General features: G+C 36.7%; 1 protein-coding gene across 1 annotated transcript in view; it reads left to right on the forward strand.

Annotated features, from left to right (window-relative positions):
• Positions 1–24,061, forward strand: part of TTC29 (tetratricopeptide repeat domain 29) — a 67,617-nt gene that overhangs the window by 38,448 nt on the left and 5,108 nt on the right. Inside the window, exons 5-7 of the mRNA XM_066318069.1 lie at positions 2,097–2,309; positions 4,948–5,033; positions 20,057–20,148. Of these exons, the coding sequence (XP_066174166.1) occupies positions 2,097–2,309; positions 4,948–5,033; positions 20,057–20,148 (391 nt within the window). The remainder of the gene's footprint in view (positions 1–2,096; positions 2,310–4,947; positions 5,034–20,056; positions 20,149–24,061) is intronic.

The following is a 24,061-nucleotide window of genomic DNA, read 5'->3' on the forward strand; positions in this document are numbered from 1 at the left end:
GGATTCCAAGGTAGAGTCTGTATATGCGTATGAGAAACCAAGTGAACAAAATGCTGGCTCTACCTATTAACATTAAATTTTAACTCAACTTTCAGTCATTTGTCCCAAACCCAACATGAGCTTCTTCAATATCTTAAATCTGCCTTTAACAACTTGGATAACTGGAAATCTGTTGACTGTGCCCTAAGAAGTTAGCTGAACTCGATAGACAAAAACTCAGATTGGAAGCCTCTTGAGAATGGACAAGAGTTGTCATCTGGCTTTAGCAAATCTACAGCTCTATTTTCTGCTACATCTACTCTCAGGGAGTCCATAAACAGTTTGTACTGGTTATGATAATTTCCTTTTGCCTTTCTGTTTGAGCAGTCTGATGTCAAGCATGTGGTATATTGGAAAGAATGTATAGAACTTTTCCTGTTTTCCCAGTGTTTGGGTCATCTCTCCAATACCTGTCCCTAGCTGGAATGGAACTGAATAAAGCCTGCTGTCTCCCCTTTTGCCTGGCACTGTACTTTTCAGCACCTGTTGTCTTACACAAACTGTAGGATGTTGAGCCATAAAATTATGTCTGTGACACTCATTTAATTCATTCCGTCTTTGAAAGAGGAGTTTCTTGTGCTTGTCAGTTTTAGTTGAACTCATTTTAATCATCAGAGAAACTTAATATGAAAATAAATTTAATTCTAATAAAGATGAGTTATGGTTTATGTTGCAAAGTTGAAAGCATGGTTATAAAGAGGTAACATATGCGAAAGACAAATCTAAATTGAGTTAATAAGAGAAATCTGTCATAGCTGTTCTGCTGCCTCTAGGATGGCTGGAGGCCTGGGGAGATAACCTCATTTTCTCTAGGAATGCTTAAAGTAGATCCTTCTCCAAGCTTTTCTCCTTTCCTTTCCTATGACTGGGAAACAACTTTTCTCCCTCCTGGTTCTTTTTTGCAGTTTGAATTCAGCACTGTAAAAAAAGACTGCAAAACAGCAGTAGTTCCTTGGAAATCACATCTCAGAAGAGGTCTAAACTGCAAACATCTAAATGAACTTATTTTATGATTTGTTTCAGCTGTTTATAAAATACAATTGATATATTGATGGTCTATGGGACAAGATTCCTCCATCACACACGCAAACTTGTGGAGGCAGGGGCACTTCCCAGTTCTCCCTGCAACAGAATAGTCTTTGCTAAACAAGATATTGTGACCAGAATGCTTTCTTTAAAATTATTTTTAATGTATGTAATCTTGTCTTATCTGCTTTCCAGCAATACCCATTATGTATGAGAAAAAGGTTTTCTGTTCTTTCCAAGAGGTTTGAGTTTTCATTGTTCAGCAGGTATGGAAATCTCTTAGATTGAATTTTATGCGCAGAGGTAAATCCAGCTGAAGGTAGAGGAAGCACTACTTGAATGTGAAAATTCTGTCTTCAGACTTTCCTTTGTCTTAAAGATGTTTGAGTAACTTACATTTGAAAACTTTGGAGTATATTACTTCAGGCTCAATAATTAATCTATCAATGGTTAATGCTCTTGCTGTAAATCTACCAGATAAACTCACCACAGTTGCCCTTGCAATAACTGTTGAATAAATTACTTTGTATGATAATTCTTTTTTTCATTTATTAATTTGTTTGAATGAAGAGTTTTAGTTTTCCCCCACAATTTTGTTACTTTTATCCTCCACACTTCAAATCTTTCAGCATAGGTTTTCATTATGGAAAGCAAAACTTGAGGAGTGGTTTTGGTTGTGATTATTAATGCATAGGTGTGATTTCGATGTATGAGAACCACAAAGGCTTTATGAATCTAGAATAAATCTGTTTTCTAGAAGTCTTGACTTTCTGGAACCACACCCCTTCAATATTGGGAATATACGAAAGAAAGCTGATTAAAAATATGTTAAATTTAAATTAGAGCATTACTGGGTGCTGTGAAGTTTGACTGTACCTTCCAGTAATCTGCGAGTTATGTATTGAAGAGTCTTAAAAAATCTGTGTAATGTTTGGCTGCAACTTACTTTTAATGACGGAATCGTTATAGACTCTGAACTTTAACAATTTTTGTTGATTCCACTGATTTTAATTATGAATGACATTTTTCAGGTAATATCATGAAAGCTGCTGAGTATTTTGAAGCATTTTATCAGCTAACAGAGGGCACAGCCTGGAAGGATGAGGCAGGCCACACTTACCCTTCACTGGCATGTCAGCATCTCTGGAGAATTTATACATTGCTAGCAGACAAAATGCTAGAAAATGAGGAACACCAAGAGGCCATCAAAACGCTAATAAAAGCTTTAAGGATGGCAAAAGAAGGTAGGTGGAAAATAACGCTTTCTCCTTCCTTCATTTGATGTGCAGGCCATGATTTTCCCAAGAGTAAAGTAGGAAGTGTCAAGGGTTTGACTGGGTGATTATTTCCTATGAAACTCAAAGACAAATGCTATCAATACACTTGCAGATCTCACTACAGCAGAAATTCCTTCTTGCTGACAGCAAAGAAACTTTTAGGTTCCTCAAAGCTTTATCTCAAAAAAAGAAAAAAACCCCTGACAGCCTTGTGGGAACAATAATATAAAACTGTGAACCCATAATCATAAAGTGAGGTCACTGATGGAAGCTGAGATCACTTATTTTGATTGGCTAGTGACTGTTGATTTGGCAGTTTTTGACTGATATGATCTGCTGGAAAAGTTACCTTTTCACTCTACATAGTTACTTAATATTTGAAAAAAAAAGAAAAGGTTTTTATCAGAACCAAACAAAGTTTTCTATCTTAATATATGTAAATACTTTTAAATTTAAAATAAAATTTACAGAATCACGGAACAGGCAGGTAGGAAGAGAAACCCCTGGAAATCATAAGGTTGTCCTGAGCAGGCTGCTCAGGACTACATCCAGTCAGGTTTTAGTGTTTCCACAGGTGGAGCCTCCATAACCACTCTGTAAAAAATTTACCACTGTTTGAACACCCTCACAATGAAGAAGATTTTTGTTTAAATACATATTAATTCCATATTTATCAGCAGATCCATTAGGTTTTTTAAATTTAATAATGTATGCTGAACATCTAATCTGTGACCCAGTCTCTGACTAGTAGCTGGAATACACTGTCAAAAATGGCAAAAAATGAAAATATTGTCCAAATTTTAAAATAAGTTCTGCGACAAATATCATTATGACTGTATAGGTCATAATAAAAGTTTTTAGTGTTTTCTACAGCTATTGTCTATAATATATACTTAAATTACAGCTACAGTTTAACTCCTCCTCTTAATATTAGGAGTAGAAGCTAGAAGGACTGCTGATGAAATTCCCTATGGATATCTTTGTATTGCTAGTGGAAACTGCTGGATATTAGGCGATTGTCAAAATGGATCTGTTGTCTTTCCAAAACTTATTTTGACCAGGTAGATGTTCTGGTTCCCTTATCTTCAATTTCAAATCAATCACCTTCACAGCTTCCTGAGGCATGTATCATGTATCACTATGCACAATATATGTGCTCTTGTTCTCTTTAAATTTAAGCTTTATGAACTTCTTTCTGAAGAGTTCTCTAGTCCTCATTCCGGAGCCATACTAGCTACTGGATGTTATCTGTAATGTCCATTCTGTCCTTAAAAACCATCATCTGTTTTTATGTATTTTAGGAATTAGGATTAACTATTACCTACTTCAGACTGTAAAATCCTCATAAGCCAGGAAGAAAATTCTTTACGTCCCTAGCAACTTTTAATTTATTATTGTTCTGTGAAACTGTATTTCTGTATCCTTTAGTCTTATTTATCCCCTTTTAAGAGATATTCAATACTGGAAAAGACCATGAGGTTACAGGTTTTTAATAATTGTAAGTAACATATTAAGTGCTATAGTAGAGCACTGCTATGGCCTCAGCAATTATTGTCATTCAGAGAGTTTCAGAACTAGGTGTAGGCTTCTGTGTATTTGGAGAAAAAGAGTCTACAACTGTAAGGAGATAATCTCCTTTTTCATTGTGACTATATTTATTTATGGATTTTACAAAATACCTTGATATACATTTGTCCTTTGGGTTGACTTTTCACCATTTATTATGTTGGAGCAGATGGTTATTGAGCAACAGAAGAAGTGGATTTTTTTATATATATTTTTAATGTCATTTAATTTACAGGGGTTTTTTATTGCTACTCATGTTCTGAAGGGAAATTTTTGAATGTAGTGTGCTATTTTAAGAACTACATAATTAGTTTATATTTTTTTTGGTATTAAATAGATGATTTTCTCTTGAGGGAGCCATGCGAAAAGACCAGCAAGCAGTGTTTGTTAGAGCAGTGAATGAAATAAATCCTGGCATGCAAAGGTGGGATGCACCTTAGCGACAGCCTGTACAGAATTTTCTATAAGTACTGCTTGCAAGTATAACTTACACGTTTTTTAAGCTATTTTACCCTACAGTAGCTAGTGAAACAGACAGGAGAATCAGAAAGATGAAACTAGTCAACTGGTGGTTCTCTCTTGGTGCTTCACTAAGATTCACATTAGCAGAACGTGTGGGTCAAGATACATTTTGTGTTAATATATTAAGGTTTCTTTCCTATTTGTAGCTTTTTTTTTTATTGAATATACAAAGAGAGGCTACTGTAATTTTCTAATGTGAAGACACTAGGACCATGACTAAATAATTAATGACAGATAACCTTACACATGTTAATTTGATTGTACTTTCTTACTGAGAGATATTCTCTCTGACTTTGCTGAACTTCCTTGGTGAGCTTCATAGCCTCTATTTTTAATTAGCTGTATTTAATTACCTGTATGTTTTCAGAAAAAGATACATGGTTGGGGTAGGGAAAGGGAAAAATTTACTACAGTATTTTAACACCTGTATATTATTTAAGAACCTGCAAGAGCTGACTGTACCAAAGTCATTTTGTTCAGATCATGCTGGTAACTCTACCTTTAACCCTTCCTTTAGGAGGTGATATAAAGATGCATGGAGAAGCAGCCTATTGCTTAAGTCTGGCATATCATTTTTCTGGAGAACATGAGACAGCATTAGAAGTAAGGTTATTCTTTGCTTTAGCTTTCTTAATGTCTTCCTCTGCCTCCTCAGCATGTTTGGCTTTCGCGGAGTGGAAAATACTTGGAGGGACCTGGCTCATGGACTTTTCATAACTTTATCTAGGTCTGTAGACAGGGATCCATGTGGCTCAAGCATTTGTGGTTCCAATAAATTCCAGAAGTGATGGAGTCCAGGTTTCCATGCTTGGATCTGTAGAAATAATACAAATTGACAGTTCAGGTTATATGTGACTAGCCTTCCTTTTCTTGTACGTATGCGAATATCAAATATTCTCTATTTAATTAGGCTTTTCTATAAAACACCAGTTTTGCAAATTAGTTTGCTACAATGCATTTGTGAACAACAATGAAAAATATATCAGTTCACACACTGAGATTGTTAGAACATCAGTAATTTAGAAGAAATATGAATTGCTTTTGAGAAGCTGTAATGCTGATGCAATCCCTGCTGCAGATACTTGAGTTCAAAATCCTCTTCTGATATTTCCCTTGAGCCTTAATAATTCTAAGACAGTGAGAGTTCTGCATGTGGAATTGTGGTCCAGAAGGAGGGGTTTGCTGCTTCCTCATAGGTCAGTGTGAGAGGAAAGATAAGTAGCACCTTGATTCTTTTGTGCCAGACATCAGTCACAGTCCTCCATGATCCTCTTAAAAATGTTCTGCGGAAAATAAATTTGAATATTTTGTTTATGATTATTGCAGTTAATCAGGTGGATAATTACATTTTCTGTTTGTTCTTGTAACTGCAGAATGACTCAGTATTCTATAAATGAACTTGTTTTGTAGAGGTCATTCATTGTGGATATTTGTTGTGATGGGTTTTGTTTTGCTTGTGTTTTCAGAAGCAGACAAATAGAAGTCCCAGAATAAATTCAGCATGTTTATCAATTTTACTTGCTTGGCTCTTGCAGTGTAGAAGGTGTTCTAGATTTCTGTCTGATTTCATTTTTGTTATAATTTTTTTTTAGAAGTTATTGACCACCTTTATTCTTCAGTGCTGAAAGTGCTATCTTCTGAATAAATCAATTGAATGCTGGAAGGGAGGAGCCTCTTCTCAATGAATTGCAATTATACCTGTAGCTGAATGTAAAAATATTTCAAAACGAACAAGCTCCATATAATTTTATAAAATTGTATCTAATAGTTGCAACAGCAACAATAATATGATATTTGATCTCTTACAAGAAAACAGTATGATAGATTGGACCAGATTTTTTTGTACTTCAGTTTACCTGCAATTGTTTTTTGCCTGACAAGTATGCTGGCATTCTTACCTGAGCAATTTTTCTCAGGCTCTCAGAAACTTAAGTTAACTTTTCATTTCACATAATATACTGTGTGAATTCTGAAGAGCAGCAAGATAAACAAATGTGCAAATAAGGAAGCCTGCATCTTAATCTCTCCAGAATATACAAAGGATCAAACCACCCTTTTGACTTTGAAAGAGTCAAAAAACGTTAGTTGTCCTGGCATTGTTTCCTCAGAATCAATTTTGACTACATTTTGTGCCTATTCTTTTCCCTTCATTGCTCTCCCATGTCTCCTGTCAAAAAGTTACAGCAATTATTTGAAAGTTGCATTTCTTTCTGTTGCATGCTTTTTTTGTTTTTTGTTTTTTTTTGAAGGCAGTTTCTGAAACCCTGAATTTTTTAATGTACTACTACTCATTTAAATATGTACCAATAAGCAGTACCTAATATTTTTAGTCCTACAAAACCACTGACAGTTGAGGAAAGCAATGTGCAAGGGCAAGAAGGTCTCTGCAGTACAAAAACAAATTACACATTATGAGTATAAAATGTTATTTTAACAGTAATGGAAATACTAATACTTTTCAGTGGCAATAATACAGTGGCATTTTGTGATATAATGACATTGCTAATAATATTTCATGAGAAACTTTTTAAGTACTTTTGTTCAAAAAATACACGGTGTTCTATGGGATGAAGAAAAAGGGGTACTGTTTTAGCTCCTTTTGTCCTTTGCAGTGATCAATATAGACAGCAGTAAAATATCAGTGGTTGACGGTACTGTTCAGCAGAAGTTGTCTTCACTCTCCAGTTGGAAATCACTGCCTAAAATTTGCCCTTCTGTTCTCAGTTTAATGGTCTCTGTATCCAAGGGGAGCTCAGATGCTTACGGAGATGAAATCATTGCCTCCTGTTCCCAGGGGCCCACTGGTTATCATTACACATAACATGCAGACAATACTGCTAGGAGCCAGTTTGCCTCATGGTAATATGTAGTTCATCACCAGCTTCTGTAGCATGCTAAAGAGGTCTTGCCACACAGCTTGGGACTATTCGGATGTAGACTCAGGGGTCTCAGCAGTTATTTCCCTGCTTTGCATCAGTTTTCATCTTCTTTATCCCTTTGTGCCGTGGTCCACCTCAGGCAGTCTCCTTCTAGGGGAATCTGAAAGGAGCAGCTGTTACAGGCACCATTTCCTCCAATTGTTGCCACTTGGTTCCTTTTGCTCTTTAGCCTCCCTCCCCCAACATGCACACACAGGATCATGCATATGAACTTGTTTCTCTTTCATTCATGTCTTCTAGCAGGGCAGAGAAGCATATGTTCAAAATAGTCATTATCTGATGCAGTAATTAAAGACTGAAATGATTAAGCTGCAGCCTATTCTATTAAAAAATGCAGTCACTTTGTATCAAATGGGCTGGTTTTGTTAGAGAAGGTTTTTTATTTGCTAGGGACTTGGTGTTTAACATAATTTGATTTGGTGTATAATTGTATAAATTAGATTAATTTGATTTGATATATATGATTGATTTCAGTGGAGCTGCTCAGATGTAAAAATATAAGCGTGTGCAAGTTTAAAAACCTGAGAACTAATTATGTTCAGTAGCAGTGGGATATGTTCATAATATTTTTCATATCTTCTGGTTTTATAATCAAGCCTAATGGTTTTTCCACAAAATATTAATAGTTCACATTATATAGATTTCATCTTAAACGTTATAGATTTTGTTATGGAGAGCTCTCCATCTAGGCTAATCTTAAAGTAAAAGTTACTGTTTGCTTGTTTTTTCCTCAGACTCACACAAGCAGAGTATTAAGTGAAACATTTGTGTGTCTCTAGAAATCTTGCATAAGGTGTTATAATCTAATGCCTGATATGCGATTTTTTTTTTCTTAGGCTGGGCTTTCAAGAATTCTTTGAAGTGTAGGGTATCACAGATTTCTTCTCTTTCACTTAGAGTTGCATCCCAAATTATTAGGAAAAATCCAGTCCTCATTCCTCATCTAAGTTGTTAGGGTTTTTTCTAAGTGTTGCTTTATTTTGGATATTGAATCCTGTGCTTCAGACATGTTACACATTTAAATAATAGAGGCAGTGTTCATGAGACTCATGCCCAGCTAAATGTGGTAATTTATGACATAATGCTATCTGCATGAATTGTCAGAATTACGATACACAAGCCACAGGCATAAAATTATCCAGAAAATTTATTAACTTGCAAAGACATCTTCACATTCAAAATTACCCTGTTAAAGCAATCAGAGGTGATTAATGGCCATAAACTTAATTTCTGTAGAAGTCTGTGTCAAAATGACTGGAAATTTTGTCTCCTCTCACGCAGCTGGGCGCATATGAGTGGGATGCAGATATTCTGAATTTGGAATGTACAGTCTATTTTACCTGATTACATCTATTATATCTCATTATATGGATTATGCACATATGGATGAATGGATGGATTTGGTAAATCAATGAGGATCTGAGCAAGTAAAACTACAAGAGGTGGAATGAGTTCTATTCTCTCTTCTCCCATATACTGAGTAAGATTGTTGAGAAGAATGAGCATGTGAAGTTAGAAGGCTGAACTTCAAGTCAGTGGTGTCTGAGTAGACCACTGAGTTTGGGTTTAAGCTTTTATCATTGTTACCACAAAAAAGACCCTCTTGAATGGGGACTCACAATACACATCCAAAGATACCCTTTAATGGAAATTATTTCAGACTTCCTTCTTTTAAATCAGCCATATTGTCCTTTACTGATCTCCAAGTGATATTTTGCCATTAGTAATGAAGTCTAACATTTTCAGCTTAGCAAATGGCATCACATGCTGGGAAAAACATCTTAGCATACCAGTTTAAGAAGTCTCATCATTCCTAGACGCTCCACTCTCATTGAAGCGATTTTTAAACTGTTTTTAAAGTTACATTCATATAGGAATCTAGTGGTTTACACCCAAAACTTTGAGCCTCCTAAGAAGGTAGGCACTTCTGATTGATCTTGACACTGACAATAGATCATGTACAGAGAAAGAAGTGGCCTAATTTTGAAACTGAATAAATTTCATGTTCCTGAAGGGTCCCACTGCTACTAGACACTGGTAAAGATAATACAAACAAAATTCTGTGAGGGAATTACTATTGGGAGTGAACTTTGTCCTGACAAAATATACTGACTCAAATGCTGAGGGAATTAAGAAATTAAAAATGGTTTGTGTTGACAATACTAAAGAAGACCTAGAAGTTCAGGAAAGAGATGAATGTCTGATCATCCAACTCATTTTATTGTTGTTAATTTAGCACTTAATTCTTAAAGTGAAGGGCAGTTCTAACTTTTTATTTGGACATGAGAGTTAACAGTCTCAGCGAAGGAAGGATTTCTTCTGTTGGTTTAAGGTAAATAAGATTTTTCCTATCTTAATCAGTTTCTTAAAAACCTGGGGGGAGAGAGGGTTCTGATTATGCCTGAGATGCTGCAATGCTACTTTCCTTCAACAGTTTCCCATACACCACAGTTTTGCACCTTGGTGTTATAGTGTCCACTACACCTGCCTTGAAACGTGGTGTCATTTTCCTTTTCAGTCTGTGGTTCAGATTGCATTTTTCTTGGTTAATGGCAGCACAAAAACTCCCTTCAGTAATGTGGATTTTTGTCAAGATAAATGTGCCACAAGAACATCATCTGTAAGAAGACACTCTTAAATGCAGTCCTTCTACAGAATTACAGTAGTCTAGTTATGCAAAAATTACAGAGCATGAGAAACAAAAAATATTAAATACATAAAAAATCCATTACCTGATGATAAGAAAAACCACAATTCCATGTTTTCCCACAGCAACAATGAAAATAAATGTTCTAGCAACTCGTTGATATTGATCCTACTCTTCAAGAGACTCATGTCCCATAAGAATGGCTTCCAAACACTATGAATGGCTGGATTTCCATCTCATCCATTACAGTTTTCAATTTACATATACAAACACCCCAAAAGAGTAGGACTGCTGCAGTGAGTTGAAAGTTTGAGTGCACAGTCCCTTAGATGAATCTACAGCCCCTTTTCAGAATGTTAGACTTATCTGACCACTGGTGTTCTCAAGAATCTGAATGAATACAAGTTGGTGACAGAAAGTTTAAAACCTCAGTTTTAAGGGCTATGCCTGGAGAGCATTGTTTTGTTTTTCTCCTTCTGAAACAGTATGAAAGTTTATTCATTTATGTATATTTATAAGATTGTGTAGCTTTACTTAAATATGTATATTAAACATCTTGTATTTAGAAGTTCTGCTATTCAGCATATCAAAACTGCTTTCCCAAACTTCAAAATCTATTTGTATTAGTACAAATCTATTAGTATCTTTACTTTAAAGCTATTAATTGTAATATTTTATTGTTTTTATTTATTATTATTATTGCCTTACATGCACATGCCAGCACTTACACACACAGACACACTTTCTGTATGAGAATGGAAAAGAACTGGAAGGGAGTGCAGTGCAGCACTAATGAAATTATTTTGACATCCTAATAGATATTCCAAGATCAAGAGAATTCTTTGTATGACTCTGAATTATTTCCGAGAAAATTATTTCTAACTGTTATGTTTGAGCTCAAAAGAAGCAAACTTCCCTTACTGGGAGTTTGCTCAGCTCTAATATCTTGAAAAATTGAGGACAAAGCCATAAACATTCCTTGAACTGCTCTGCTAGGGAATCAAAATATCTTTACATCTGGTTTTCACAAGGCATGGTGGGCAGAGCACTTGGCAGTCATGGAGCCTGAGCTCAGTCTCATCTTTTTGGTGTTGCTGCTGGGATGCAGCAGGCTCTGTGTGCTCTCTGCTGGTTTGGCCAGTGCAGGTGATTCTTCCTTGTGCTTTCCCTGGCAGGTTGGCAGCCAGGCTGGGGACACAGATACCATGGGTCTGCTTCTGGGAAAGAAGGTTATAGTTAGCTTGTCCTGACTGAGATTTCTGAAACTCCAGTGAGTGTCTCCTGCCAGTTAGAGAGTGTGATTTAGGTATTTTCTCTGGTTTCTATTAAAACTTTTTTAGAGTAGCCAATAAAATATGCTCTTTTTTTCCTCCTTTTTTTTTTTTTTTTTTTTTTGAGCACCTGCCAATGTAAAGTTTCCCCATATTTCATTCCCACATTGGATTTCCAGCTTAGCTGTGCTATACCTCAGAACCTAAATGCTGTACATAATTGAGGGAAAGGGATAAGCTACAGCATGTCTAAGTCCATTGTTTATGTTATCTGATAATAATATACAAGGTCTTAGGAACTGCCAGCCCATTTGTGAACTTCCATTAGTGAAACTGCACGTTCTACACCCAGGGCTGTAGCAAATGGCTGAGGAACTGCAAGAGAAATTTTCTGATTCTGTTAGATAATCTAATCTTCTTACAGAAGTCAGATTCTCAATGTGTTGTGAGAAAGGAAACATTTGCACCCGTACTCTACAATTCAGGAATTTCAGTACTTAAATGCAAATGGATTCATAATCTGGGAGGTTTTGTTTTCCATTGTATAGTTATTTCTAATGAACAGATTATAAAAAAAAATCTGTAAACTAAGGCCTTTGAAATTAGATTGGTTTCTCAAATTGGTACAGTTCAAGCTACAGCAATTCGCTTAGTAAATATGTGTTTAAATTTCAATTCAGTTATTCTCAGTGACTTTGAGGGGACAAGTCGTATATTCAACTATTAACGAATGCTTAACCACTCAGCTTGATCAGAACCATCGACACCTAAATTGTAGAATATGGTTTGATTCAGGCATTAGATCTTGAGGAATTTAAAATTTATTCTTTGACAGATAAATCACCTGAGAAGTTAAAACACTGAGGCATGTCTGTGTAAAACTGAGAGCTTGGTGCCTCCTTGCTAGAAGCAATTTGTTTTGCTGTTTTGCTTTCAGCTTATGTATTATTTCAGAGCTGATCAAAAGAATTGGTAGCAAAGTGTGAAATAAATTGTACTTCTAAAGAAATCGATTTCACATTCCTTGGTGCTTTAAATGATTTTAGTAATATTAATATTTAAAATATTTCTGTCTGAAATCTTTTTATGACTGCATATACCAGTAAAGGTCCTCATTTCATTCAGCTGTTTTTCATACTAGTATATTAGATAATAAACATTGTAGAAATACTATCTTTTAGCACTGAAATGGATGCAAAAGATCTCAAGTGTATATTTGCATCAAGTTTTATTCAGTCAATAAGAATAGTCTATTAATCCTTTTACTGCATTGCATGGGTTAAAACTTGAAGAATATAAGATTTTCAGCTAAATGAGATCCCTTCCTTAACTTCTGCATTGGTTTGCAGAAAAGTACCCACTACATTATCTAATTTAAATTGGTTTTATACGTTCCTAGTTTATCTCTGCAGTTTTTACCATTGCTATGCCAATTTTAGCTGGCTGTTTGCTTGCTTGCTTACTTGCTTTTAGCGAGGAAAACTTTGTGTAGTTAAAAATATTTGTTCAAGATATTAGTAAGCATGAAGCAGAATATTATAGGTGCTTGGTCTAAGAAATAATGGGCATTTAAGCATGCAGATATGTATATTATGATACTATTGTCTTAGCAGGCTACAGCCAGGGTACATTCTGACAGCCAGGTACATTCATGTAGATACAACAGTCTGATAAAAACAGTCCAGACATCTAGATCACAGTGCTGCTATACAAAAACATTTCTTAACAATTCACATTATTGCACTTACCCCAATTTCCAGTCCTGTCCACCTTTTTCTCCTTGTTTCTTCCCCTGGCTCTGCCTTTGTCTTTTATGTACTTGCAGAATCTCATTTTGCCTTTACAAGTCACCTCCATCTGCTTATGTGTCAGAGTGGCCCTGGTGCCACACATCACATAGAGGAATTCTCAAGATGAAGGGCTATATTCACATCACTACTTCTGTCTCAGCACTGTTTCATGCTTGTCACTGCTCAGCACTCAGCGCCACACTGCCTTGTTTTGTCAATAACCATTTATTTGTTGCTGGAATAGTAGCAACCATTACATCTGACCTCCCTGTTTCATCAATTATGAATAGATTATTGGATGTGAACATCTGCAAAAGCTTGCTGTTGAACTTACCTCCTGGCTGGGATTAGATAAAGTATTAAACTGTTGTTTATTGTCAGGCCAAAACTCTACTGGGAAGCCAGGGAATTCCAGGACTAGCAGACTCCCATCAGCAAGCACCAAAAATTGTTTAGTATTGCCACCGTTTCCCATAAGATCGTAGCCATTTATTATTTACACTTATTACTAGTTGTTATAACATACTTGATAAAAGCTCTTGGCAGGCACAGTGTTTCCAGCTATTGTCACATCTGTCAGGATGGAAAGGATACATAAACTGTTTTTTCCTCTTATATTGCTGTTAAAGGGTAACAGATGAAGCTTCTTCACTCCAGACTGTTAAGCCATGCTGTATTTTGAAGAAATATGTCAACAATGGCTGCCTTGGAAAACATTACATTCCTGTCCTAAATATAGAGTGCAATAACCTTTACTAGGGCAATGTCTTTTGCAGTGGAAATTTCAAATTGTACGATAGTAGTAAATGAAAATACTTTGATTTGCTGTTTGTATAGGTTTTTTGCTCTAAAGAACTTGGATGATTTTTTAAAATTTTTTCAAATATGAATGAATAATAAAGCCATTTAGGAGGTACAGGAAATAAGAAAATTATTACTTAATTCCTGCAAAATTGTTGTGTAAAGAATCAGAATTAATATAATTACTGGTGGCACAAAAGGCCACAGAATTAAGAACATCAAGGCAGAAACAAAAATTAACTTCTCTTCTATCATCTGCACATTTCATCTCTTTAAGCTTTCTGTGCAGCAAAATGAAGCACACAGGGTGAACTCCTGACCTTGTGGAAGCCAATAGAAGTTCGCAATTACTCTGGGGAAAGGAACTTTTTCAATTACTTACTTGTGTTTACATGTCATCCATTCGAATCAAAGCAAAATACACGTGCCCTGAGTATTATATGAAGCAGACAAGACTTGATACAGGCAAAGACCCTTAGGTCTGATCTTGATAGACTGTTAAGGAATGAGTGAAATGTTTGTCTTCCCTCCCTTAATCCTTCAAGCAGATGCACACACGAGTAACCTGAAGCATGTGTTGCTGAGTGTTTGTAAAGCATGAGGGTAAATACTGCACTTGATAGCCCAGTAAATGAGGGGAGGAGGAGTGAGGACTGTATTAGTGACCCACAGGGGAGTGGAGCCAAACAGCACCTCAGTGGTGGCCGTGTCCTAGATCTGGAAAGTCTTCATCAAGGGTGTTCCCCTTTGGCATTTGATTTGGACAGACTTCTGGGTGGATTCTTCTACTTCCCTCCCCTGTCCCTGATGTCCTTGCTCCAAGATGTGTGCTTATGCTATGCATTATCCAAATATCCTGGAACAGGAGTTCCAGAACAGACCAGTTTGGCCAATTCCAGCCAAATTCTTTCTGTCTCTGTAAGAAGATTTACAACATATGTGGATTTCTGGTAATTTATCCAAAACTATAGCTGGTGTAAGTGGATGTAGCTAAGGGCAAGGAGTTAACATTCACAGGACTGAGTTGGTGAATTTTATTGTGGGTAAAGAGGGAGAAGTAACAGTTCAGTCAAATCAGGGAGAGCTGCCTCTTTCCTGGGTGTGGCACCCAGTTTCTGGATCCGTGAACTGTGAGCATGTAGATGGAATATGTGCAGCTTCTACCCTCGATGCTCCTTATGCCTGAACACGTTTAGCACTGAACAAGGTGTGGCCTGCCATTCAGTTGATACTGGGATCAATGAGCTCTGCTCATTGTGATCAATACATTTCATCAACAACACAATTTTCTTTTGCTGTCCAACCTCTCCCACGCTGTATTATGGCAAAAATAAGAATACATCTGGGTTTGTATTGTGAAACTTTTCTTTGATCTCACTCGGCATGACCACAGGTGTGTATGTACAGTCAAATTATGGTAATTAAGGTTTTTTGTAATTTTTAAGTATGCATTTCTGGGGCAGCGACTGGTCAGAGTTCATTGCACTGCCAAGTGCCTATGCATACAATTCTATTGTCTCTTATTTTCACTGGACTGTGTCAAAGTGATTATTTAGCAACCATCAGAATGATGCGGTTTTTTCTGAAAGTATTTAAGAGGTACAAAGTGGTGCGAGTCCTGTAGTCTCACTCGACTGCATTGTCTGTCTACCAACACCTATTGTTGGCTTCAGAAAAATCCTGTCAGATGCTGCTAGGCAGGCTGGGCCCTAGCCTGCCACTGCAGTGCCTGTCAGGAATCATTAGCTACTGATCTCTTTGACTAATGGTCCAGTTGATAGTCTGATTCATGTTCAAGATGTGTAAATGAGGCAGAAGCATCTTTCCTGCTCACCAGCTGTGAAATGGCTAAACACAGCTAGATTTGCAGAAATCAAAATAAATGTATTTCCAATAAAGTTTGGCAACAATATAAAATCTAAAGCTGAGAAAAGAACTATGTTTTTGTGGTTTTCTAAGTTACAGTATTATAAATCAACATTATCTCATCATGTGCTTGTCAGAGAAAGGTATTTTACCAAAACAGTGAAATGCTGCTAGTAGCATTAATCTTGTGTTGATTTGGACAGATGTTCTTTATTCAACATAAATTCATACTTTCAATATTTGCTCTTTTGTCCATTATCTCCAGATGTATCAGTGTTCATCAAAGCCTCTGTGCTTTTGTCTGAGTCCTGCATACGCTAATGGGGTGTCTGTGCATGTTTTTGTGTACATAGAAAAGAATTACAGGTGTGACAACAATAAAAAATAAAGGGTGGGATTTTGGATGAAGGGGGTTCTTGGGGCAGGAGCTCCTGTATCTGCTTTATATTAATGGAATAAGCCCTGGAGGGTCAGCCTGGCATAATGCCAAGATAACTGAGAAGTAAATCTGGGCCTGAGAGCTCACTAATACTTTTCTTGAAAAAGGAAATAAATATGAAATTCACCACTAGCTTGAGAATTAGTGTGAGAGCCATACCACAAACAGGCTCTAGTTTTTGGATTTAAGCAGAGCTTAATACTTTATTTTTATACCGTAATTGTAGACACAACAGACTTACAAAGACATGGAAAGAGACCTGTGGTCTGTTATGTGGAAGACAAAGCTGAAGTCCACTTTCAACTTCTACCTTCCCAATACTGCACAAAGGAGCAAATGTGATTGAAACCCACTGTATTAGCCTTTGACTTTCATGTTATTTGGTTTTTTCAATCTAATATTTCCACAGACCCTCGGAAGAAGAATTCTGAGGTAGTCAGTATGCTTAGTCACATTGATCCAAAAACTAACCCATGACCAGAATCAATCTGGTTTTATAATTGCTATATTGTTAAACTTAGGTTACATTTTTTATATAAAGATAGAAAGAACTGTGCATTATTCTAATCTTTTCATGCTCATATACAACAATCTTTTCCCACTTTGTTTGAAGTATCAAACTGTCTTTGAAACAATATGGAAATTTTATAATTATATAATGGAGTCAAGCATGATCAAGATAAATCTATTGTAACAGCTTCCTTCCTCAGAATTCTTTTTACATGGCTAATTCTAAAACAAACAAACAAAACAAAAAAATAAAGAAAAAACCAGACATTTCACCCCTTCAGTAACTCTGAATCTCTGGAAATTTTGTCTAACTTTGGAGAAGGAAATTTAGCTAAATATGTGTAATACTGGTTTTAATATACATTACCAGTACAGATTCTTACATAATCTCATTCAACATCTATTTACACATGGTTATATATTTTTCATTAATGAATAAATGAATTAATGAATAATTACAAAGAAATTTACCAAGATGTCATTTTCAAACACAATATTTGCTATAGAATACTGCAGCAGAAGCAACTTACCTTAATAAGATGGGGGCTTTTTTGTTGTCTGAATTTTTCCCATCCTGTAAAACTGCACATTTGTGTAGGAGTTTTCAGCGTTAATTATTAATTATTCCACCTCTTCCTTGGATGTCATTTTCCCCTGCACAGAATGGCTAATATATATATGTATATATATAAATACTATTTTCTGGCTATGCTTCTGTCCAAAGGCAACCTTTCATTGGGAACCTATAAATTCCATTAGATCCAAATGATCCGTTTTCCCAATATTTATCCACTTCCCAGAGAGCTGATAGATGACTGCCATGCCGAGCCCTACCTACTCAATACTCTCTACCACATGCATGCCTTTTCCTGTGTGGTATCCACAGGAAGACAGTTAGATGGATTATTGTTCCTATTCATAAAAATAATCAGGAAAGTTTTCATGCCCATTCATTGGTTTTAGGCTTTTTACAGAATCTGGCAGGTATCACTGTTTTGATTCCACTTGATTTTCCAGCATGTAAACTTTATAATTTTTTTAATGGAAATTTAAAATGTGCTGTATTTTCAAGAGACTCTAGATGAAATCCTGTAATGCTTATGTGTTTCACCATCATTTTAAGGTGTTCTATCTGTTCCTCTTTTTCTATCCTGAAGTGTTTCTATCCTGACTGTTGAAGGTTGGGCATACATCACAGGAGAGGAGAACTCTCTTCACTTCTTTCACATAAATGGATATTGGGCAGTTGTGGTATCCAGGGGCACTACTCAGCTCCTTTCCATCAAGCCCCTGTGTCCCTTTCTGTGTTCCTATGTGTTACCTGAAGCTGGAGGAGTTATTTGAAATACAGACATAAAGAGCACATTTTCTATGGTGATTTGTCAAGATTTCCTCCCTTTCATGAAGATGATTTAATTAATGTTATTTCCTCATTATTAAGAATGAAATATCTGATTTGTGTAGACTGGTAGTAATCTGGGACCAAAATAAGCACTTTTCATCAATGTGAATGAGTGGCTTTATTTATTTACTTTCTTCTTTCTCACAGCTGTTTCAGCATTGCAATGAACCAACTTTTGACTTCAGCCATGCTGTGTATGATTTGTCCTTGGGTTTATCTGCACTATTCGGGCTTTTTGATATCTTTAATAGAAAAAAAATGTACAGTAGCCAAAGCGTTAGGTTCCTAACCTTTTTGTGCCAGATAATAATGACTGCAGGCCCTGTGTCCAGGTTTAATATTGTAGAGGCCAGTTTAAAGTAGCAGCTATTTCAGTCCAGCACATAACATTTGTGACACCTCCTGACACTCTAAGAGCAGGTTTTCTAATATGGGCACGATTATTACAACAAATACTGTAGGTCCCCTGAGTTAAATACAATACCAAGAATTATTTCTCAACACCTGTATATTTCTGCTACCATCCTGGGTTATTAGAAGGATGTACTACTGGCACTGACAACATCATGTATGTATTCAATTTAGGGAGAGTTCTGAACTGATGTGACAACTTCCTAACTGAGGTGCCTTTGTACTCTTTCTGTCACACCTAATGCATTGATAACTCAATTGGCAGTGACCTGCAAGGATAGGGTGCAACATTAGAACACTACTGATAAGAAAGTACTTGAGGAATGATAAATAGGGCAGTGCACATTAATAAATGCTGCTTTTGGTGCAGAGCTTGTGTAGCTAAAGAATAAGAGCCATGTCCAGGGATGCTGCTGCATGTAGTAGAACTCCTTCAAGAACTAGGAAATCTGAGTGGTGGAAACAGCAATGGAAATGGTAACACCCACAGCACTAGCACACACAGGTTGTCTTCTCCTGAACTATGCACTTTGCCAGCGGCAGGGGAGGCACTCTTGGTAGAAAATGCCCAATCTTTTACCTCAGTATAAACAGGCATCCTGGGGCATGCAGGATACAATCATACGTCCCTGAGCATCTCCCATCCCCCTTCAGAGCTGGTAAATGACATTCACTACTCCTTTCTTGGAAATGTGCAAAAAGGATTTCCATAGAGAGTCTTTGGAGACTTCCTGTTTTCTCATGTGTGTAATAGATTGGGTCAAGCAACAAAGAGGAGGGATGAAAGAATAAGATTTAATTTTATATGCACTCTCCTGTCATCGCCACTGGAAAAAAAATGGATGAAAAGAGAAATTCTGCAGTACAGGTGATGTCAGTGTTAAATTAAGATCATATGTTTTTATGCAGCAGCCATAAGCCTTCAGTTATGGGAGGGTTCATAATAATAGAGTAGATTCCAAGCTAATGTTAACGAATCTCGTGTGTGAATAATTAATCAGAAAAATAGCAGCAGTATCAACAGTACTTTAAGACAACATAGATTAAATGTATAACCTGTAATTTATTCAGTTTTGGGGCATCTGAATTGTGCTAAGGTAAGTTGTGACAGATTAAAGAAAGAAAAATAATACTGAGTGGTATTTCAGCATGTAATTCTAAAACAGTATGAATGCTAAGGATACCAACTTAAGTTATTGATTATCAGAAACTCATAAAAGCACTGGGTCTTCAAACCTTTTAAATTAGAGATAAGGAAATTTATACTGCAAATAACGGAGTACTTCTTTGGTCTTTTGCAAATTGCCAAAATACAGAGACATAATTGCAAGTTACATCTTTTTGATTTATAATTATTGAGTAATTTCAAATAACTATAAACAATGATCAAAACCCTAGTCCCATTATGGCTAATTAGAGAACAGTTGCAGAAGTGGGAAGGCTTTAATTTCGCAATCTGTGTGGACAGAGAGATTGGGAGGAGAAGAAAAAGTGGAAATTCCCATTGGGAAATTCAAAAAACGTACTGGTTTTATCTTCCTCTTTCACAGGTTTTGGTCACCTCTCTAGAAATCTTCACGTTCCTTAGTGATTCTGCTGGCCTGGGCAGAGCGTATGCAGCTGTAGCCAAGATCCTGGCAAGGTAGGTTAGCACAGCCTTGTCTGACTGTCAGTGCAGATTCACTCAGCTGTGAAAGACTGAAATTGTTAAGAGGTCTGTCGCTTCCCATTACTGACTGCTTAAATTTTAAGCAGTGTCCTTCTTGCAGTAAGTGACCCTTTCATCGAAAGTTGTTTTAAACTGTTACACATTTTTTAAAGTGTATAGTTCTAGTTTTTCTTTGCCTGTAAACTGTAACATGTCTTTTTTCTTCCACATTTTGAGGGGTTTTTAAGTGTTGCCTGGGTTTTTTTTTTGTTTATGGGAGAATCCTACCTTACTGGAAAATAGAAATGCAGACCTGTTTTCCAGATTAAGAGAGAAAACCTGGAAGAATATAGCCAGCTTCAATGGGTGTCTCAGTGTACTATTTTCTGAACTGTAAGTTTCCACTTATTGATTCACTTCTGTGGAGGCATTTCTGGTTTGTGCATGTTTAACTAGGTACAAATTTATTGCAAATACGATGCTTCTGTTCAATATTTTTGTTTCAGCATCTGACATTAAAATCTTCCTCCAGATGAATTAGTTCAGGTACCAATAATTTTAACAGAAAGTAGTCTAATGAAATTATCAGATGAGATAGGGAAAAATGAGATAAAAGTGAAGGTTCCAGCTTATTCTTAATTTATGCTATGTTTGAAGACCTCAGTGCATATGATGCATGATAGATCTTGGCAACTGTTTATGGAGAGGGACTTGTCACCAGGTTTATTTCAGTGTGCAGAGTAAATTCTCCTCTTTGAGTCAGATCCCTTGTCTCTTGGCCTTACCCAAGCACACAGGGATCAGCCACAACCACAGTCCTCTTCAGCTCTCTGATGCATAATTCATGTCTACATGTATTTTGAGCTTCCTAAATAAGGACATGGGAAAAGATATTCAAAAAGACACAGAACAGACTAAGAATACCAGGTCCCAGTTTTAAAATTCTCTTAAAGCCTAACCAAGAAAGATTTAGTAGCTAAAAGACCGGCTGTTAGAATGAGTGGGTTTGCAATGAGTACGAAGTTTTCTGAGCTCTCAGTAGCATTCCTGAGCTCCTTGTATTCTCAAGAAGCAGCAGTCTAGGTAGAGGCTGGGTTAAGATCGTCAAGAGAACATCCCTGGTAAACCGTTTAATTAACTTCCTTTCTGTGATTTAGGCATTCTGGCATGAGGACACATGCATTTATTTACTCAGAAGTTGCAGATTTTGAGATTTTTTTGAAGTCAGTTTGTTAAACCCTTTATCTGAAAGACCATGCCAGTGCAATTGTTTTCTTTAAAAGCAGACCCAAAGACAGAGTCGCTAGTGATTTTCTTCTGCATCCAGTCTGGATTCCACACCTTCTGGGAGCATTCTTTAGCTATCCAGGAATGGACAGTCCCACTGCTTTCCAGTTAAATTCAAATTTAATTGCAATTCAAAAAAGAAGGAAAAGCAGTAGATGAGGAGCAGTGGGAGCAGATACTAAGAGCAGTAAGACTCCTCAGTTTAGGATTTAGGGTGGTCTCCTAGAAGAGGAATATTCTGATTAATTCAGGTGAGAGAGGAGTTCAATCTCATGTATAGGATTTAATCAATTGAAGAACAGATTAGAGAATAGATTAGTTCTTCCTGGTGAAGACCCAACCATAAACCCTTTCTCTGAAAAAGGGCTGTTGTAGTACTTTTTATAGAACTCATCTGCTAGTTTTACCATGAAAGCATTTACCAAATTAAACCCCTTACACATGACCTCCTTTGAAGAGCTTTGGGTATTTGATAGGCATTTATTGTTCAACCTTGTAAAATATCGTGATGGTTCTCAGCAACTTTCAGTTTTTTGAGAAACTTACATGAGGAAAATTCTGGGCACCTATGAATCATAGAATGATAGATGAATCATAAAAGAGTTTGGGTTGGAAGGGATCTTTACAGATCAGCTAGTCCACCCCCTGCAGTGAGTAGGGGCATCTTCAACCAGATCAAATTGCTCAAAGCCCCAGTTTGGCTGGCCTTGAATATTTCCAGGGATGGGGCACCAACCACCTCCCTGGGCAACCTGTTCCAAACTTTTACCATTCTCATTGTAGAACATTTCTTCCCTACATCTAATCTGAATGGACCCTCCTTCAGTTTAGCACCCTTGCCCCTTGTCCTGTTGCAGCAGGCCCAACATTTGCTCAACAATTTGTCTCCATCTTCACTATAAGCTCACTTTAGATACTGTAAGGTCTCTCTGGCAACTTCTCCAGGCTGAACAACCCCAGCTCTCTCTGTCCTCCCAGGAGAGGTGCTGCAGACCTCTGAGCATCTTGGTGGCCTCCTCTGCACCCACTCCAACAGGTCCATATCCATCCTGTGCTGGGGATGCCAGAGCTGGACACAGAACATCTTGGATAAATGCACCAATAATTACTGCTGGTGACAGAATCCCCATATGCAGCTTGTTCAATTTTCCTTTACTTGTATTGTTACCTGATCTAGGCTAGATTTGTGTAAATAATTTTAAATTTGATGGATAACATCTTCACAAGAAGATGACTGTTTCCCAAAAATAATGCATTACAACCATAATTTCTGTGAGAATTAGCACTTATTTCCTCTTGACAGATTGGAGAAAGTGCCTGAGCCCTCCTGAATGCCTCAGAACCTGTCCATGGTTTTGGAATATTTTGTGAAATCTTTGCTGCAGATGTTTCCAGAGACCATGTGAAACTGAAAATCTTTATCATGTACATTTAGTCATGTCATTTTCCAGGGAAAAGAACCTGACATAATAGCATCGTGTTCTTGACTTATTCTGCCAGTGTCCACCATAGTAATGACTTTTTGTGGACACATGATTTATACATCCAATTCCATCACATGAGCAATCCTATAAAAGGTGCATATTTTCATAAAAGTCTAATAGGGGTAAAAATCTCATAGGGCATTTTAGCATGAAACTGGAAAATGCGTTGCTGTAGATGTGTAATCTCTTCTGCTGAAGTCATCATAACTGTTCTGTGGGATCATGAATGACTATGTCTTTAGGAAATTGCATTTTATGCATTTAGGATGGTGATGTCTAAGGAGATAGAAAATATATGGCTGTATAAAATAACATGTAGATTTCTGAAGGAACTATAAAATATTAGCCTTTTGAGTAGGAAAGACCTGTTTATCATGTTATCAGGTCTTGTGCAGGATAAAATGTTTCAGTAATCCTCCTAGCATACTTTAAATATCTCAAGCTGTAGTGCTTTTAAAAGTACTTCCTCTGAAAAATTGTTTAACTGTACCAACTGATTGCTACCTGGCGTAAGTGAAGTTCTAACAGTGAGAAATATCTTTCTGATATGTATCAAATTGATTCCTGTTTTCCTCAAAGAGGTTATATGCCCTGGCAATTTTCATATTTTCTATATGTGGAACAGAAGTTTTGATGTGAAAAATAAAAAATGGCCAAAAATACATCAAAACATTTCTATTAATTCATGAAATTAAGAAAACCTTTTTACATTTTCTCCTGTCACTGATTCCATTTGCTTTATTACTTTCAGCCTCTAGCCCACAAACTTGGTGGCACAATCAACAAACCCCTTAGTGGCTGTTTCATCTCTGCTCTATTTGATTTCTCCACTCTGAGTAAATGATTAAGTTTTCATGCATTGGTTCAACCAAAATCTATGTTCACTCAACCACATCCTTTATTGATTACTTCTACTGCAAACAGTAGGCCAAGTGTGATATACATAATTGGACAGTTGTCAGGGGATGTGGGTGTTAACAGTCCTGTTTTCCCAATTGGAAACTGGAATCACCTTGATACACAAATATTCTGCACTGTTTCATTCTCATTCCTTGGACCAAGGAGTCCTTTTCCTCAGAATATATGTTTTTAACTCTCAAAGGTCTGGTTGAATGGATTTAATGATTATACCATAT

The sequence above is a fragment of the Sylvia atricapilla genome, chromosome 4 (genome assembly GCF_009819655.1).
Source record: "Sylvia atricapilla isolate bSylAtr1 chromosome 4, bSylAtr1.pri, whole genome shotgun sequence".
Classification (NCBI taxonomy): Eukaryota; Metazoa; Chordata; class Aves; order Passeriformes; family Sylviidae; genus Sylvia; species Sylvia atricapilla.